The 17596-nt window shown below is 42.5% G+C and overlaps 1 protein-coding gene across 2 annotated transcripts; it reads right to left on the bottom strand.

The window, feature by feature from the left end:
* Positions 1-149: 149 nt before the first annotated feature.
* Positions 150-17426, bottom strand: cc2d1b (coiled-coil and C2 domain containing 1B). 2 transcript variants are annotated; one of them, XM_053651310.1, is made up of 26 exons: positions 16665-17426; positions 15704-15827; positions 15455-15596; positions 15084-15190; positions 14852-14956; positions 14299-14460; positions 13950-14165; positions 13472-13610; positions 13267-13394; positions 10970-11048; positions 10566-10625; positions 9802-9956; positions 9639-9711; positions 9347-9501; positions 8520-8652; positions 8177-8349; positions 7416-7541; positions 7249-7307; positions 7028-7144; positions 6177-6250; positions 5960-6018; positions 5699-5750; positions 5402-5501; positions 4974-5064; positions 4692-4814; positions 150-2906 (listed from the first exon to the last, which is right to left on the bottom strand). In XM_053651310.1, exons 2-26 carry the CDS (start codon positions 15767-15769, stop codon positions 2898-2900), a joined length of 2703 nt encoding a protein of 900 aa, XP_053507285.1. In that variant the 5' UTR covers positions 15770-15827; positions 16665-17426; the 3' UTR covers positions 150-2897. The 2 variants fall into 2 exon arrangements, with proteins under 2 accessions (XP_053507285.1, XP_053507286.1); XM_053651311.1 differs by having other exon boundaries at positions 17056-17426.
* Between the last annotated feature and the right edge of the window lie 170 nt (positions 17427-17596).

The raw sequence follows: 17596 nt of genomic DNA, 5'->3' as shown, positions 1-17596 counted from the left end.
TCCAGCCGTAAGAATCGAAGTCCAAACTCTGGCCTGGATCGTCGTCGTACCGTGAACTCCACCACACGGGTCCACCTGAGCCGTGAGGAGAACCGGGGTTTGAACCGGTGATTTGGCTAAAACAGACACTTAGGAGAGAAACACAGACGCGTCTTTTCAATCTTTATTGCTAAAGGAAGTTTAATTCACAAACTTTCTACAACAGTCTGAAAAATCCAGCTTTCAGCTTCCGTCATGAAGCTTTCAGAAAAAACACCACGACGTCTTCATCAGCTCAGGTCAACGTTTTCTACACATACACACGGCTATTTAATTCCAGCTCAGTGAGTGTGTGTGTGTGGGTGTGTGTGTGGAAATCCCAGCGTGTGCCAGTATTCAGTTCCCATATCAGCGTTTTCAGAATAGGATCATGGGATTGTTTTCTCCGGAAAAGACGGAAAGGTGATGTCCGAAACGAGGGAACATTCAGGTAGACTTAAACATTGCTCCCTACTTAGGCAGCCTACTGCTGATTGGAACAAGGGGTGATGATATAGCGGATAACTGAGACACACTGAAGAACTGATTAATGGCACGTTCACTTCTAAGCAAAAAAAAAACACCAAAAAACAAATACAACAATAAAAGATACCGGAGTTATTACTACAACTTTGAAATGGAAGAACGATAAAGTAGTGAAATGAACTCTTGGCGTATTCGGAATTTAAAGAAACTAAAATGTCCAAAACGTCCGCCTTTATCTCAAAAAAACTCGACGTGTTTGGAGGCTGTAGTTTTACACTGAAGATATGAGGTTAATGAATATTATAAACCACACCCACTGAATATTATAAACCACACCCACTTGCTAACCGCTGAAATTTTACGACCCCCCCCACCGGCTTTGATTTCTATGACTCCGCCCCTATCTAGGCCCCGCCTCCTAAAATCTTAAAGCGGAGTAGCTAACGGAGATGAACGAGATCGTTTACGACACACATACGAAGACCTGGGTGTGTGTGTATTTATAGAAGAATAAAAAAAAACAACATTTTTTGGGGTGTTAATTGTTTTTCGACGCCAAAGAGCGCAGACATTTGTTTTTTTTTTCTTCTCCTCAGCGAAACTACAGACTAAAGCATAAATTAATAAAGCTGTTATTATTCATCATGGATTACAGCGTTACCACGGTAACATACACTGCTGCTCGTAGAACGTGTTTATCGTAGCGGTTCGCTTTCTCCTAAAACGTGAACGTTTTATCCTGCGTCCGGTGAGGGGGAAGCGCTCGTTATAATATCGTGTGCTAAATATTGTGATGTATCGTATAACCGATTAATCAGCGCACGCCCGTCAGTGACGGGTCAAAGCTATTTTTAAACAGAGCATATTACCATGGCAACCACTTAGTTTGGCAAGACTCGGACAATGTTATATACTATCTAAAGTGAAAAACCGGACACTAATGATAATAATAATAAAAATACGAGCGTGTCTGGTTTGCTCAGCAGAGCGTTACATGTAAACCTGGCGAACAGCCTGAAGAGCGACAGAACCACCACCGCGAAACCACGTCAAAGTGCAGGAAGAGCAGCCGAAAAGTGCGTGCGAGTAATCATCCCGAAGTTTAGAACGCGCCCTCGTCCACTTCCGCAGATTTTAAAAATCGTACGTTCCCTACTTTCAAAAAAAAAAAAACATTTTTATGCGATTTCCGAATATTCCGTTTCCGGCGATTTTTCCGCGCTTTTAAGATAAAAACCTAAGTGCAGGAAGAACAGAAGAACTGTAGAAGTTCTCCAAAACACAAAAACAACAACAACGTACTATCTAATTTCCTTACAGATCCAGCTGTTCGCACCAGCAAGCAATTTTTGTCTAGGGTCGTGAGACGGAGCTTTGACGATTGACGTTTCACGCAAATTAGCTCACACTTCGCTAGCGGGAGCGAACGCACGGTCAGTTCTCGAACAAACGTAAACTTAAATAAAATAACGGTACGTTTTTTTCACGCCTCTTCGGCGTACGTAACGTGAAGACGACACCTCGGAGAGTTTTGTGAGAAAATGAAACCGCCTTCGTGACGCTACGAACTCGTCGCGTACGAGTGCTCCGGTCCTGCAGGTGGCGCTGTTGAAATTTCATGACGATCTCCATCCGTCTCAGGATGAAGTACTCCGAGGGCTTGGAAGTGGACAAGGGCGCGTTAAAAAAAACAAAAAAACACCACCACTGGAAGAAGAGATTCCACACTAAATGCTAGCTTAGCAGCGCGTTGAAGTGTTTTCCTGTAATAAATATGCGTATTGTAATCATTTGGGTTTGCGTGAGTGCGGATTATGGCTTTGGCGTGTGGTTAAACCCGTGTCTCTCCGTGCAGCGGATTTGCTTCATGACATACAAATGAGTTTATAAAACCATTGCGGTGTTTGAGGGAACCGACACGAGCACTTTGCATAGATAAATCAGTTGCGTGTTAAATGTTACAGCAGTGTTGTGCTATAATACAGCAGGTTAAATAATCGTACCACGTCGCGCTCCAGCTACACCCATCGCTTTGGTATTAGTGCATAAGTGCGGTTTAAACGTCACTGAGCCACACTTTAATCACAAACAGCATCTCAGATTCACACACAACATCAATAAAGTCCATACAGAGGTGTGTGTGTGTGTGTGTGTGTGTGTGTGTGTGAGTGTGTGTGAGAGATAACTCGCTCATCTAATCTCACTGTGTATCATGAATCACCCCAGCTGTGTGTTTTTATTTTTTTCTTCCCGTGCTGGACTGAACGTGTGAACAGCGCCGCCGTGTGGTTTTGATGTGAAACTGTGACGTCTTCTCCCAACTTTTGTAACGAAGGACGAGGAACAGCAGCGTGTCCGAGTGTGACATCACAGCGGATCAGACGGAGTGAAGATCAGATCGACTGAGGAGAGAGAAGACAGAGGAACATCTCAATAACGCGTGTATTACTGTAATCAGTATGAGCATGAATTATCGTTATTGTTATTTATTAATCATTATTAATGGAGACATTTACAATAACTACATTTATTACAGAAATCATATTCGAGTGAAAAAGTCAGAAAAATGGAGAGACGGCGAGAGAAAGAAAGAGGGGGAAGAGAAAGAGAAAATATTATAAGTAAATAATCAAATAATACTCGATTGCATTTTTGAATGTAGACTTTTTTTATAATACCGTCAAAATGCAGAATCCAAACTCAACACTCCTCATGTTTTCGGGATTTACTCTGTGGTCATTTTTATTATTTAATCTACTAGCAGTAACGGGAAGGATTTCTGGAGATTTTCCGGTGGCCATGATGGAAGTTAGAGAGCTGGGAAAACGGTGTTAAGCGAATTGAGTGGCTTCGTCCGTGCCTGGCTTGTGATGCTGCCCCCTACTGACAGTGAGGGGTCATGAATCAAATTATTTTGTTTTGTTTAGATTTGTAAACGTCTATAAGGTTTATACGCAGCTGAATAATAATACAGTTTTATTAAACATTCAAATGAGGTATTTGTCGAAGCGTATACCTGATTTGCATAGAATTCATCAAATCTAAATTCAAACATCGCTCGCCTCCGAAAGGGTGGGTCTCTGCCTCGGATCTCGGCTTTGGAGCGTGACAGGAACGTCAAACTCAGATTCCTGTCCAAGTCTTAACTTCCTGAATCTGTGGTGTGAATTTGGGGAAAATCGGAGAATGTCACATTTTTCGCCTCAAAAAACACAAATACCCTTACGTTTTTTTTGATGAAAAATCCGACTTTCTCAGACTTCCCCCAGATTCTCAGCACAGATTAAGGAGGTCAAGACTAACTCGGTAATCTGAGTTTGAGCTTCCTGTCACGCTCCAAAGCCGAGATCCGAGGCTCCCAATTTCAGTATATTCCAGTCATTACATCAAACCTTGTATCTCGGCTTTGGAGCGTGACAGGAAGCTCAAACGTGGATTACCGAGTTAGTCTTGACCTCCTTAATCCACACTGTGAATCTGGGGGAAATCTGAGAAAGTCAGATTTTTCATCAAAAAAAACGTAAGGGGTTAGTATTTGTGTTTTTTGAGGCAAAAAATGTGACATTCTCCGATTTCCCCCAAATTCACACCACAGATTCAGGAAGTCAAGACTAACTCGGTAAGCTGAGTTTGAGCTTCCTGTCACGCTCCAAAGCCGAGATACAAGGTTCCCAATTTCAGTATATTCCAGTCATTACAACAACCCTGTTCATCCTGTTTTAGTCTCGACCTCCTTAACATGTGCTGTGAATTTGGGGAAAATCTGAGAAAGTTCATTTTTTCACCCAAAAAAATATCCCCCTTATTGTTTTTACGACAAAAAACGAGACTTTCTGTGATTTCCTATCGTGGTGTGAATTTGGGGAAAATCTGAGAAAGTCAGATTTTTAGTAAAACCCCCCCCCCCCAAAAAACAGTAAGGGGTTAGTTAGTGAAAAATCTAACTCTCATTTTCCCTAAATTCACTCCACAGGTTAAGGAAGTCGAGACTAAGACAGGAATCCAAGTTGGACGTTCCTATGACGCTCCAAAGCCGAGATCCGAGTCTCCCGATTTCGAAATATTACACAAATGATAGAGAGAGACAGAGAAAGAGGGGGAAGAGAAAGATAGAAAAAAAAGAGACTGAAAGAGAGAGAGACATATAAACAGAGAGAGAGAGAGCGAGCGAGCTCTACGACACTGACGTGTGATTGGTCCAGCACCAGCCAGCGCTCGGTGACCGACTGCATGTCCTGACCACTCAGTGGCTCTCTAAGACGAACCCTGACCTCTATTCGACCTCCTGTGGGCTTCCGGCCATCCATCACCTAACACACACACACACACACACACACACACACACAGATAGAGAGAGAGTACACATCAGGATTGCAGTAATCTAGTGAGTCAGTTAGTCAATGAAGTCAGTTAATGAGTGAATCAGTGAGTCAGTGAATCAGTGAGTCAGTGAATCAGTCAGCGCTCACCTCCACTATCTCACGCACTTCACTCTCAGTCTCCAGTTTGTCCAGTTTAACATGAGCTGTTCCTACAGGTTTATCACTCCTCAGGAAGCCACTGTCACACACACACACACACACACACACATACACACATACACACACATACACACACATACACACACATACACACACATACACACACATACACACACATACACACACATACACACACATACACACACACACAGAGAGAGGGAGGGTTTGATTCAATTAAAATATCATGGTTAATAATAATCTTTAACATTATGTAAAGAATTTTAGCTTAGACCTGTGTTTAAGTATTAAGTAATAAATATATTTGCTTATAATAAAACTACATCAACCAGACTGTGTGTGTGTGTGTGTGCTGCCCAGATGAAGATGTGTGTGTGTGTGTGTTCTCGGAGTCTCACCCTTTATGAAACACTTCCAGTTTCAGGCCTTTGGTCTGCACCGCTCTCTTGAAGCTGCGGTGGTTACGGTTGATGTTTAAGGTGAAGCTCTGGTTGTACTCTACAGCGTCAAAACAACGTGAAGCGGATTAAAAATAATCCACATTAAAAAAAATCACAGGGTTACATCCTGCGTCATACCTGCGCAGCCGGAGTGAGACGATCGAACAACTGTTAACCCGACCGAATCAAACCCGCTTCTTTATTCTAAACGTTTACAAACCGCAGGAGGACGACCTGCTCGACCGCGCCACTCACCGGGACTGTTGTTGTTTTTAATCACCGCAGTTTTCTGTCTCTGAGGCTGATCCTGGAACAGACCAAAGCATTTACATCACCACATCGTGTGGATTAAAACCTCACCTCAAATAAAATAATTCATTAGTCTAACTGCATGTGTATTTATTTAAAAAACCATTCGATCCACGCGCCGGTAAAGATCTATCCGTGTGAAACGATCCAGGATTAGGATTTACAGTGTGAGATTACAAGGTCCTGCTGTGTGTGAGAGACACTCACTGTGCTGGGGTAGGGGAACTCGAACCGGACGTACGCGTCCAGGTCGTTCGCCGCCACGCCTTGCGGACGCAAAGTAAAGATAGAAGAACGTTACAGTCCTCTTCTGGATAAAACAAAACTCTAATAATCTTCTTTAAGTTTTATTACAGGACAAATAATCCCTGTAACTCTGACCGGGTTAACGACGAAAAAACACACACACACACACCGGACGTACCGTGGGGAGCCGGAAGATTCATTCCTTTTACTATCATCACCACCATGTCACTGCTGCTGAGCTCCGGAAAGATCCTTCAACACACACACACACGCGCCACACACAAACACACACACACACACTTTTTTTTACTTCTCCCTCATATGACATTACAGTCTTTACTCTAAAATAGATGACTTTTTTATACAATCACTTAAAAAGGTCAATAAACGTATATAAATATATATAAATAAATAAAAACTAAAATATCACAGTTCATGTACTCTCTCGGGCCATAAAATACATATGATATATAAATTAACAAAAATGTATTATTTTATAATTGTATATATTCTTATTTATAATATCATTTTATAATCATATATATATATATATATATATATATATATATATATATATATATATATATATATATATACACATACACACACACACACACACACAAGAAAGAAAATATAACTTTATGTTTATATATAATAGTGTTAAAAATATAACAGACCAGAGTAGTATATAATTTATATTACATAAATGAGCCTTTTTTTTAATTAATTGCACCACTTTATGAAACAGTCTTTTTTTATTTGTTTGTTTGTGTTTACTGTTGAGAAAAAAAAAATTCGGGATTGTAAGGTAACGCAACAAAATTAGGAAAAAAAAGTGAAAAGACAGTTATTTATTTATTTAAACAAATATTTGACACATTTTAACGCTAGCATGCCAAAAATTTCATTAATGTTTAAACTTTAAAAAAAAAAAAAAAAAAAAAAAAAAGCCCCATGCGTGCAGTTGTATTAAAAAGAGCAGGATCTGGTGATTATTAGGAAATGCTAACGTGACGTGTGCACGTGTACCTGACGGTGCGATACGTTCTCTCCTCGAAGTGGTGCTTAGGAGGCTCGAGTCCTCGGTTCTGGGCCAGCTTCAGGATCTCCAGACTCTTCTTACATCTCTCTGCAATGTTCTCAAATCTACGAGGAGGAGCAGAACATTATAGAACTGACCTTTCACAATGTGATGAGTCAGGATCTCTGTGTGTGAGTGTGTGTGTGTGTGTGTGTGTGTGTGTTCTTACTTCGTTGTTTCAGCGATGTTCCCCATGTGAGTGAACTGCTTGGAGTAAGTCATACATTTCTAAAGAGGAAAGAGAAGAAAACCCTGATGATAGGATGTATAGCAGGTGCAGGTTTGACCTGAGATGACCTGGGTGATGATGTCACAGTTCAGGGGTCAGTGCGTCACCTCGTACTGCTCCTTGAGCATGGTGCTGAGCTGAGTGTAAACCTCCTCAGCTCTCTCAGACACCTCCACCTCACTGTGATGGACCACGATGAAGTCCTCGTCCTCATCGGCAGGGGGAGACGGGACCTGTGACACACACATACACACCTTTGGATTTTTCCACACTTGTATTTATTCACTCACTCATTCTTTCTTTCTTCTCGTTATGTTCATTCTCCATCTAACCATCCATCCATCCCTCCATCTGTCTGTCTGTCTAACCATCCATCCATCTGTCTGTCAAACCATCCATCCATCCGTCTGTCTGTCAAACCATCCATCCATCCCTCCATCTGTCTGTCTGTCCAACCATCCATCCATCTGTCCGTCAAACCATCCATCCATCCCTCCATCTGTCTGTCTGTCTAACCATCCATCCATCTGTCTGTCAAACCATGCATCCATCTGTCTGTCTGTCAAACCATCCATCCATCCGTCTGTCTGTCAAACCATCCATCCATCCCTCCATCTGTCTGTCTGTCTAACCATCCATCCCTTCCTCCGTCTGTCTGTCTGTCTGTCTAACCATCCATCCCTCCATCTGTCTGTCTAACCATCCATCCGTCCGTCCGTCCGTCCGTCTGTCCGTCTGTCTGTCTATCCATCCCTCCTCCTGTCTATCTAACCAATCCATCTGTCTGTCTGTCTGTCTAACCATCCATCCCTCTATCCCCATTATGAGGAGTCAGTCTGTTATATCTGGTGGGTGTAGTTTTCCTCACCTTGCTGAGGTCGACGTGTTTTCCGCTGCGTGCTGCAGTAATCAGCGGCTCGAAGCTCTTGGCTGTGCGTAAATAAACCCTGGCCTGCTCCATGTCGTTCTTCTGTTTGGCCTGCAGCGCCGCCTTCATGTACTGCTTCCTCCGAGCCTCCAACATCTCCACCTGCTCCGTCACTGAGAAAGATAAACACGGTCACTGAGCAGGAAGGAGGACGGTCACGACAGAATCCTGAAAACTAAACTGCTCTCCTGGAACTTTAAAGAACCAAAAAGAAGGTTTCTTTCCACTCCTGTTCTGCTGAAAACTCTGAGGAGGAAACACAGGATGGAGGAGTTCTACTGACCTGTGGAAGACGGGTTCTCGTTCTTGGTAGGTCTCTCAGGTGAAGGTGAAGGAGTTCTTTTAGGACGCTGGACTGCCTGAGGAACCGCCATCGTCTGCTTCTTCTGCTTCTCCACTGCTGCTGGAGCTTTGGGCTGAACATCAGACAGAACATCGTCGGTTCATACGTTCATTAACTTGAAGAATCCGTGATTATATCATTCCACATATATATCCATCCATCCAGCCTTCCATTTCTTCGTCTCTCTCTATCTATTCCATCCATCCATATCTTCTGCTTGTCTAAGTGCCCATCCTTCTCTCCATCCATACATCTATATATTTTGTCTCCTTAAACATTCATCCATTTATCTGGCTACTTAAGTGTAAATCCATTCTTCTTTATGCAAACATCCATCCATCCATCCATCCATCCATCCACAAACCTGTGTACGCATTTATATACAGCTATCCCTCCATCCATCCGTCATTCTGTCTACTTAAGTGTCCGTTCAGCCATGCATCCATCCATCCACCTTTTTCTCCGAGCAATCATCCATTCATACAACTATTTATACATCCATCCAATAATCCATCCATCTTTCTACTCAAGAGTCAATCTGTCTTTTTCCTCAGTTTCCATCCATCCATGCTGTCCAGCCATCTTTCTTTATGTAAACATCCATCCATCCATAAATATGTGTATTTATTTATATACAGCTATCCCTCCATCCATCTCAAGAATCCATGTCTTTTTGTCTACTTAAGTGTGCATTCGGCCATCCATCTTTCCCTCTACTACACCGTCCATCCATCCATCCTTTTAACGATAATAGTAAAGAGGCAGACCTGTTTGCTTTCTTTCTTTGTTTCCTCTTCCTCCTCCTCATCATCGTCGTCTCCGCCGTCTGCCTCGTTAGAAGCGAGCTTACTGGCTGTTTCCAGCGCGGCAGCCAATCCCTGCTCAGGTTTAATCGCCTCCTGTCCTGGGATTGGTGGAAAACCTGATTGCAAATGACAAATGAAAAATTCGTACTTATAAAAATGTGACGAGTCTGACAGGCAGTTTAGCATGTTTGTGTCTGTCTCTGTGTGTGTGTGTGTGTGTGTGTGTGTGTGTGTGTGTGAGAGAGAGACTGACCTGGCGGTACTGGCAGCTCTTCGTAATTAACAGCTCGTCCTGCTTTATGTGAGCGGATGGCGCTCTGATATTGCTGTGGACGGAAGGGAACGATCGAGTCGGCCATTTTATGCAAACAGACTACAGACTGTTTACTGATGGAAGGGGTCATGTGATCGGTTACCTTGACGATGCGATCGTACATGCGAGCTTTGCGTTCGTCGCCGTTAGCTTTAGCCTGATCGCACGTCTCTTTGTATTTATCCATCCTCTGCTCCAGAGCTTCCAAAACGGTTTTGGGCGGGACCGGTCCGGGCGGATTCACTGCCGCCTCGTGTGCTGAACGTACAAAATAACGAGAGTTAAATAAAACAATATTCACTGTATATACACTGGTATTCTCTCTGAGGTCTAAGAGTCGTGCGTATTACCCATAATGCACTGCAAACCTGTCAGTTTGTACCACAGACATATTTATTAGTGACCCATACGCACATATATGATGTGCTAGTTTAGTCACAGTGTTAGCATGCTAGCTAAGAATGTCCATTTTTATGTAAACGATTCTGGTCAATTTTCCATGTAAACCTTAGCTAGCTATGTTAGCATGTCATATTTCATTTTTAATTTATTTTCTCTATAAGCACAGGGGCGGGCCACAGCAGCTCATCCGCATTTAAAGAGACACACACCAAAACAGCGTGTTGTTGCTTCCACTCAAAAAGGGGCATTTTCAGCAGGCTGTAATAAATGATCCGTGGGGTATTTTGAGCTGAAACTTCACAGACACATTCTGGGGACACCGGAGACTGATATTTCATCTCGTAAAAAAAAGGCTTAAAATAGGACTCCTTTAAAAACTATGAAAAGTAAATTAAAATAACATAAAATCTTAAAATAAAAGCCCTTGGTTGATCATTCAGTTAGAGACAGAGTGAGAGTACTGACCCTGCATGTTCGGGGATGATTGCGAAATCTTTACAGCTGGTTTTGGAGAAGATTCCGTCCCTATAGCAGAAAGGGGGGGGGGGTGTTAAAAAAAACCCGACAAGCAATTAATATTAAACTGAACAAGCTTTCCTTTAAACCACAAATAATGCAGGAGTATTATTCTTTAGTTCTGCCCAGGAGCTATGACGCTAACATGTCTATCAAGTAATGTATGCTTATATCTACCGGTTTAGCATTATTCAAGCGGTTTCACTAGCTGAATAACTGAACTCTTAATGACCTACGACCTTTAAGCCTACAAAACAGGAAGTTTAAACAGGAAACATTGACGTTGCTCTGGATGGAGATGAATTCCGTGAATTTATCGTGTGAATTCTGGAGAACGTGGATTTCCGACTCACCTCCAGACAGAGGAGGAGGAAGTTTACCGAGGTCCACGCTCTCTCCTTTCGCCAGCGCCGCGAGCGCAGCATCAAAACTCTGAGGCAGAGAAAAAGACAAAACAGGAGCAGTGCTCTGTAACTTCGCTCGTGACTCACATTCCTCACGGAAAGCGGTTAGTGTTTGTGCTGAGACGAGCAGAAAGCAGGAAGTCTAGCAGCGAGAAGATCGCGTCAACACGCACACACGCAACTGAGAAAAGAAAAAGAAATGAAACGAAAAGAGAACGCCTAAACATGGGTCTTTCAAAATATTACTGCCTCCAGAATTGTTTTTATTAACAGTTGTCCATTTTACACACACTCACATCCACATGTGGAAACAAGTGCCTTTAAATTCCAGAATTTTCCAGTTTCTTTCTAGACCTGCACAAAGAGGCTGTGTACTGCGACACAACAGAACAGTGTCTTGTTTATCAACAGAGAGAGAGAGAGCCAGAGAGAGAGCGAGAGAGAGAGGGGGCGAGAGAGAGAGAGAGACAGACAGAGACAGCGAGAGAGAGAGAGAGAGAGACAGCGAGAGAAAGACAGAAAGAGAGACAAAAAGAGAGAAAGAGACAGAGAGAGAGAGAGCCAGAGAGAGAGAGAGAGGGGGCGAGAGAGAGAGAGAGAGACAGACAGAGACAGCGAGAGAGAGAGAGAGAGAGAGAGAGAGACAGCGAGAGAAAGACAGAAAGAGAGACAAAAAGAGAGAAAGAGACAGAGAGAGACAGAGATGGAGAGAGAGACAGAGAGAGAGACAGAAAGAGAAGCAGAGAGAGAGAGACCGACAGAAAGACAGACAGAGAGACAGACAGACTTTAGCCGCCTATCGGACCCCGACAAACTACCCCACCTACTGGGGGAATACTGAGAGCCGCACACTAGCATCACAGTACACACACACCTGCCACCGAGTGAGGGACAGCGAGTGACCACGTCACACACGCGCACACACACTTTTACACTAAAAAATTATATATACACACACGCGCGCGTACACATTTTATACGTGTATATTTATTTTGTATACACGTTCACCCAGGTGTGTTGATGGTGGAGTGGCTGGTCGTCTTATGTCCCAGGGAGTCCTCATGTCTGTGTTCCCTTCTGGTTCTCCCTTTTAGTTATGATGTCATAGCTAGTCTCGCCCGAGTCCCTGCTTTCACTCACGCAAAGTACATTGTCCTTAACCATTACAGGACAATAAGCATACCTAATAATCTCTCTCTCTCTCTCTCTCTGTCCAGCTACACATGATACTCCTGAGATACCGGTGATCCTGACCCTTTCTGCTCTCCGGACCTGCCTGATCCATCCTGATGTCCTACTTCTGGTTGGAGTTCTCAGCAGTTAGAAGTCACATGCTGCTGCTGAGGATGTCCCCACATGGTGCAGACTAAAGATCACTGAGATGACTGAGGACGGTACCACTTAAACACCATAAAGATGGCTTTGGACCTCAGTTCATATGAAGAGTTATTCAATGATGGCTTTATCACTACAATTACCTGTGGCTGTGGCTCAGGTGGTAGAGCGGGTTGTCCACTAATCTTAGGGTTGGCGGTTCAACAAAACAGACTTCCTGTAGAAACTGTAATGAATTTCCTGCTTACACAACTGCACTATTTGAGCATGTAGTATTAGCACATTTATAGATGGGGTGTATTTATTTATAATCGCACTATCCGGTGTCACCCAGATGAGGACGGGTTCGTTTTGAGTCTGGTTCCTATCAAGGTTTCTTCCTCATATCGTCTCGCCCAATAGGGATAAATTCAAACATTTAACATCTAAATCCTGAATTTATATATTTCTGTAAAGCTGCTCTAGGACAATGTCCACTGTTAAACACACTGTACTAATAAAACTGAACTGAACTATTAGATTAGAGAAACTGTAGACAGACAGACAGAATGAGAATAAAGAAACAGATAGACAGGCACACAGACAGAGAGATGGTCAGACAGACAGACAGACAGACAGGGTGACCAACAAAAAACCCCCAGACATATATGCAGAGAGGTAGGTATACAAGAGTAGACAGACAGACAGGAAGCTGTGAGGGTAAAGTACAGCATTAAATGAGCCCTGTATGAGAAAGAAACAGGCAGGCAGACAAGTTCAGTGAGACAGGTAGAGAGAAAGACTAAGGCAGACAGTTAAAGAAACAGAGTACAAGTGCAGTATGAGAACAGAGAAACAGTCAGACGGAGATGGACAGAGACAGACAGGTGCAGACAGACAGACAGACAGACAGGTGCAGACGCTCCTCTCACCTTGCTGCTCTTCATGTGTGTTTTGGCCTGTTCCAGATCTCCGGCTTGTTTCGCCCTCACAGCGGCCATCCTGTACTGCTTCTGTCTCTCCAACAACGCCTCCTTACTGGGGGCACTTACTTTTGCATCTGTACGTAAAAAAAATAACGGTTGTTATAATGATAATAAACCGGAGCAACTAACACTCATCATTTTACAAACTCACCTGCAGGGGATTCTGGGATACGCTCCTCCTCGGGCAGGATCACAGCAGACGGACCGTCACTGCTGGCTGGCGGCTCCAGAGAACCAGCGGAGGTCTCCACGGAAACGGGCGAGGTCTCTGCTGAGGATACTTTCACTTCCTGTGGGCGGCGCAGAAACAATGACATCACTCTGAAGCACAACTTTTAAATAAATTAATCAAATCCCGTCTATCAAACTGCAGTGTACAAAAGTTAACAGAAAATCTGTTTTGCGTTTAGATTTTTACTTAAAATCAGCACGAATTTCCCATCATTGAGAAATCCAGATTCTATGAATATGCAAATTTACAACACTCTTAACCCTATAGGCCTATTCTATAACCCTATTCTCCTGGTTAACCAGTGCAGCATGGCCATCATTTACATATGGAACCTGATTGGCTCTTTTTTTTTTTCAATACGCTTTCAAGAACATTTCAGATTAGCGCTCGTCCGAACCGGCAGCGTGGACACAGAGATGGTCTCCGTGGAAACGGGTGAAGTCTCCACAGCGCTGTCCGACTCTTCGTTATGCTCGGGTGGGGACGGTGCGGATGTGGGAGAAGCCGAGGGAGGAACAGCGTCGCCACGGTTACCAGACGCCACTGGAGGGGGGATCTCTGCTTCGTTTATCTTTCCTCCTTTACGTACGGACGCTAGCATGCTCTGTAGAGTCTGACGGAGAAAAACACTAGTAATTAATAATAATAAAGAAAATCTAAATTCACAGATTCTCCTAAAGCACAGGAAGTGATGATAAGATGAATATCTTGAAGATATTCAATAAGATGAAGAAATGTTTTGGCACCTTGAGCCCTCGTTCGTAGCGGCGAGCTTTACCCGACTCTCCTGCAGCTTTAGCGTTGGTTATGGCGGTGTTGTACATAACGATTCTCTCCTGAAGTGTGTGTTCAACACTACCACATACTGCTGCTGCCGCCGGGGGGGTGGAGGACGACGCCTTCGCGTCCTGTGGGCGGAGCAACAACAGTGACATCATCAGTATATACATGAAGTCATACTTTTATCACCTGAAGGTGAGGAACGTTTTCACTGGCTCACAATACTGATGCTTATTAAATCATAAAGCATTCAATCATGACTCATTGGTATTTATTTATTTATTTATTTATTTATTTATAGTCTAATTTGAATCATTTTAGTTTTTATTACTACGATACAGTTACATGATGAAACGCTTATTACAACTATTACTATTATTACTATTATTATTATTAGTAGTAGAAATAGTAGTAATATTATTGTAGTCAACGAAACATTATAATGCATTTACAAATTCAACAGTAAAAAAATCTGTTGTCATTCTGCACTGCGGTTCTGTGTGTGGACTGTGATGGTACCTGTGGTTCTGGCCTCACTTGCCCAGTTTCCTCAATGCCAGGCGAGGTGGCGGTCTCTGCTCCAGAATCTGTTTCCTCTTCACCCACCACTTCCTGTAGCTCCGCCTACAACACATGTAGCATATACACTGCTTACAACACTCCACACACACACACACACACACACTGACAGACATGCACACATGCTACTGACAGCAGAACAGAAACAAGTAACGATAAAGGAAAAAAATACAAGGAGGTCTTCATCATCCTCGAGGTCATCGTCGTCGTCATCATCATCGTCGAGGTCTTTCATGCAGGCCTCAGTCATCTTTTCGATATCCTCCATTGGTAACGGAGCTGAAAAAATCAGATTTACCGTTAATTAAGCAGTAAATACTCAAGCCACGCCTCATTTATTATGACTGACTGCCACTTAGGCCACGCCTCCCTTACTGGGACTGAGAGATGCAAAAGCCACACCTCCTTCACTATAAGAGAGGCAGAGAGGCCAAGCCTCCTTTACTGCAGCCGGCATTCACTTAGGCCACACCTCCTCTTTTAGGACTGACTTTTAAGTACAGAGGCCATGCCTCCTTCACTGGGACTGGATCCTGTTTTTACCTTTGCCGGTTTTTTTCGCTTTAGCAGCAGCAGTCGGTTTTTTCCCCACAATGGCAGCGAATTCAGCCTCCAGATCCGGATCGTCCACGTTCACGCTCACATCCATCATGTCCTCGGGGTTAAAGTCGAGGAATAAACCCATCTACAGCAAGACACAGAGTTTTACACACACCTGCGGCTGCTGGTTCACACGGCGACGCGACCCGGTCGTTCCGGCGCGTTCTTCGCTGCGTATGAAATCCCACTCACCTGTTTGGCAGCAGCAGCTCCTTGGCCTTTGGGAGCCGCAGGACGTTTATTTTTCCTGGCAAACATCTTAAATGTCCTCAAACCCACCTGCTTCAGTGACTCAGCAGTTTAACAGGATGCGAATCTGCAAAACACGACATGCAAACTCCTCAGGTTACATAATCCTTAATCGGATTCCATTTAACTGCATTTAAACACAAAACACACCCCGATGAGTTTCCCCGTAAAGCCGCAAGAAGCGCCTACACTTTTACCCAGATTAAAAATCATCATGTATTATTACATAAACAGTAAAATAATAATAAGAATTTTTTTTTACTGTGATTTTCTGACTCATGTCTTTTAAAGTCAAATCTCCCTTGAAGTGATTTTTTTAAATTTAAATTTATTTATTTATTTTTTAGGATTTCATTCTCTCAGGAACATTAAAGGGATAGTTCACCCAAAAATTTTAATCCCGTCATCGATTACAAAAGGTAATCATAAAGGTGTTTCGTCTACATTAATGAGGAGAATCTGGGGTGATGAGCATGATGTGTGAAACAGTTTCCACAAACAGCTAAACGAATGTAAAGTAAATGAAAGTAAAACATTATTAATGACACATTAAACACTAAAATGTACATTTAAGGAAGCATTTAAAAGTTGTTTAAAAAAAACCACACACATTATTGATTTCATATGACCTCTAAAAGCATTTCTGTGTCAATCATTGATAGGTTTCACCTGCCACAAGACTGCGTTTCTGAAAGCAAATGCTGCGCTGTATATGCGCATACAACGGTGAATTATCTAAATAATTTATTGATTGAAAATCATACACTATCCCATTTTAATACGTCTAACCTATTATGTAGCAAGATTTTTACTTTAGTTCATAATTGTAATCAAGGCAATTTGCTCCACTTGTGTGATGAATTTGAAGTAATTATTTGGTTGATTATATGCGCATGTTTCTTACCTGTAAGGTGGATGATGAGTTTAAGCAGGTAAAGCAAAATAACCCCCAAAACAAGATTAGATATAATTAACTATAATTAACTAGCTAGTTTAAAACGCACCATTATCCGGCTGAACATTACCGTCGTTCTGTAAACACGATAAAATATCACTTCAGTAGTGTGTCGTGGGAAAAACACGGAGCTTCAGCTGTGAACTAATTCACATGACAACAACACGGGGGCTGAGCAAGAAACGTGTTCCTTCCTAAAGCCCGTTATCTCCAGAATTCAAAGAAAAACACATCTCTAAAATGTCCACCGGTTGTAATTCCTGCTCTTGAATTAAAACAGCCGTTCTTCACGGATATAAAGATAAATATAGCTCAATAATTAGGTTAGTTTCGTTCCTACTTCTGGTCAGGATTCTGGTCACAGTCCTCCCATCACAAACATTACCACTTCCTGGTTCTGGTCAAAACAAAACTCACTGCCATTGGCTAAGAAAGTGACACGTCACACACATCCCGGAAGTGAAGTTCTGACAATCGGTTATACCATTTAACTAATGTTAAAGATTTCACCTAATTTATTACATACACTTCCTTGACACGTTTATGAAGTTTATTAGGTTCTATTCTGTTTGTCGTGTTGAATGTTTTTATACAAATCGCACCGGTTTTAGCGATATTTAACGCCGTACAACAACCGTCTAAAATTACATTTCCCATAAACCCCCGCTTTTCAGTCTCACTGGTGTCTGTACATTAATCTACAGGACATTAAATAGATCGATAAATATGCGCAAATACATTTAAATTTAAATATAAATACATTTAAATGATATTTTCTACCTGAAAAAGAAAACCTACCGCAAAACATTAATCAAAAATGTCTGCGTGTTGTCATTAACTTAGAGATTAAGTTAGGATACGTTAGGTCGTAGGTTATATAA

Source organism: Ictalurus furcatus, chromosome 20 (genome assembly GCF_023375685.1).
Source record: "Ictalurus furcatus strain D&B chromosome 20, Billie_1.0, whole genome shotgun sequence".
Lineage (NCBI taxonomy): Eukaryota > Metazoa > Chordata > Actinopteri > Siluriformes > Ictaluridae > Ictalurus > Ictalurus furcatus.
The sequence above is the reverse complement of the archived record's forward strand: the minus strand, read 5'-3'. Positions and strand labels throughout refer to the sequence as shown.

Coding starts and splice junctions, on each gene's coding strand:
- cc2d1b (XM_053651310.1), bottom strand. CDS start 15,769: ATGTTTGCCAGGAAAAATAAACGTCCTGCGGCTCCCAAAGGCCAAGGA. Junction 9,957..10,565: donor ATCATCCCCGAACATGCAGG/GTCAGTACTCTC, acceptor TTGTACGTTCAG/CACACGAGGCGGCAGTGAAT. Junction 9,502..9,638: donor AGAGCTGCCAGTACCGCCAG/GTCAGTCTCTCT, acceptor ATTTGCAATCAG/GTTTTCCACCAATCCCAGGA.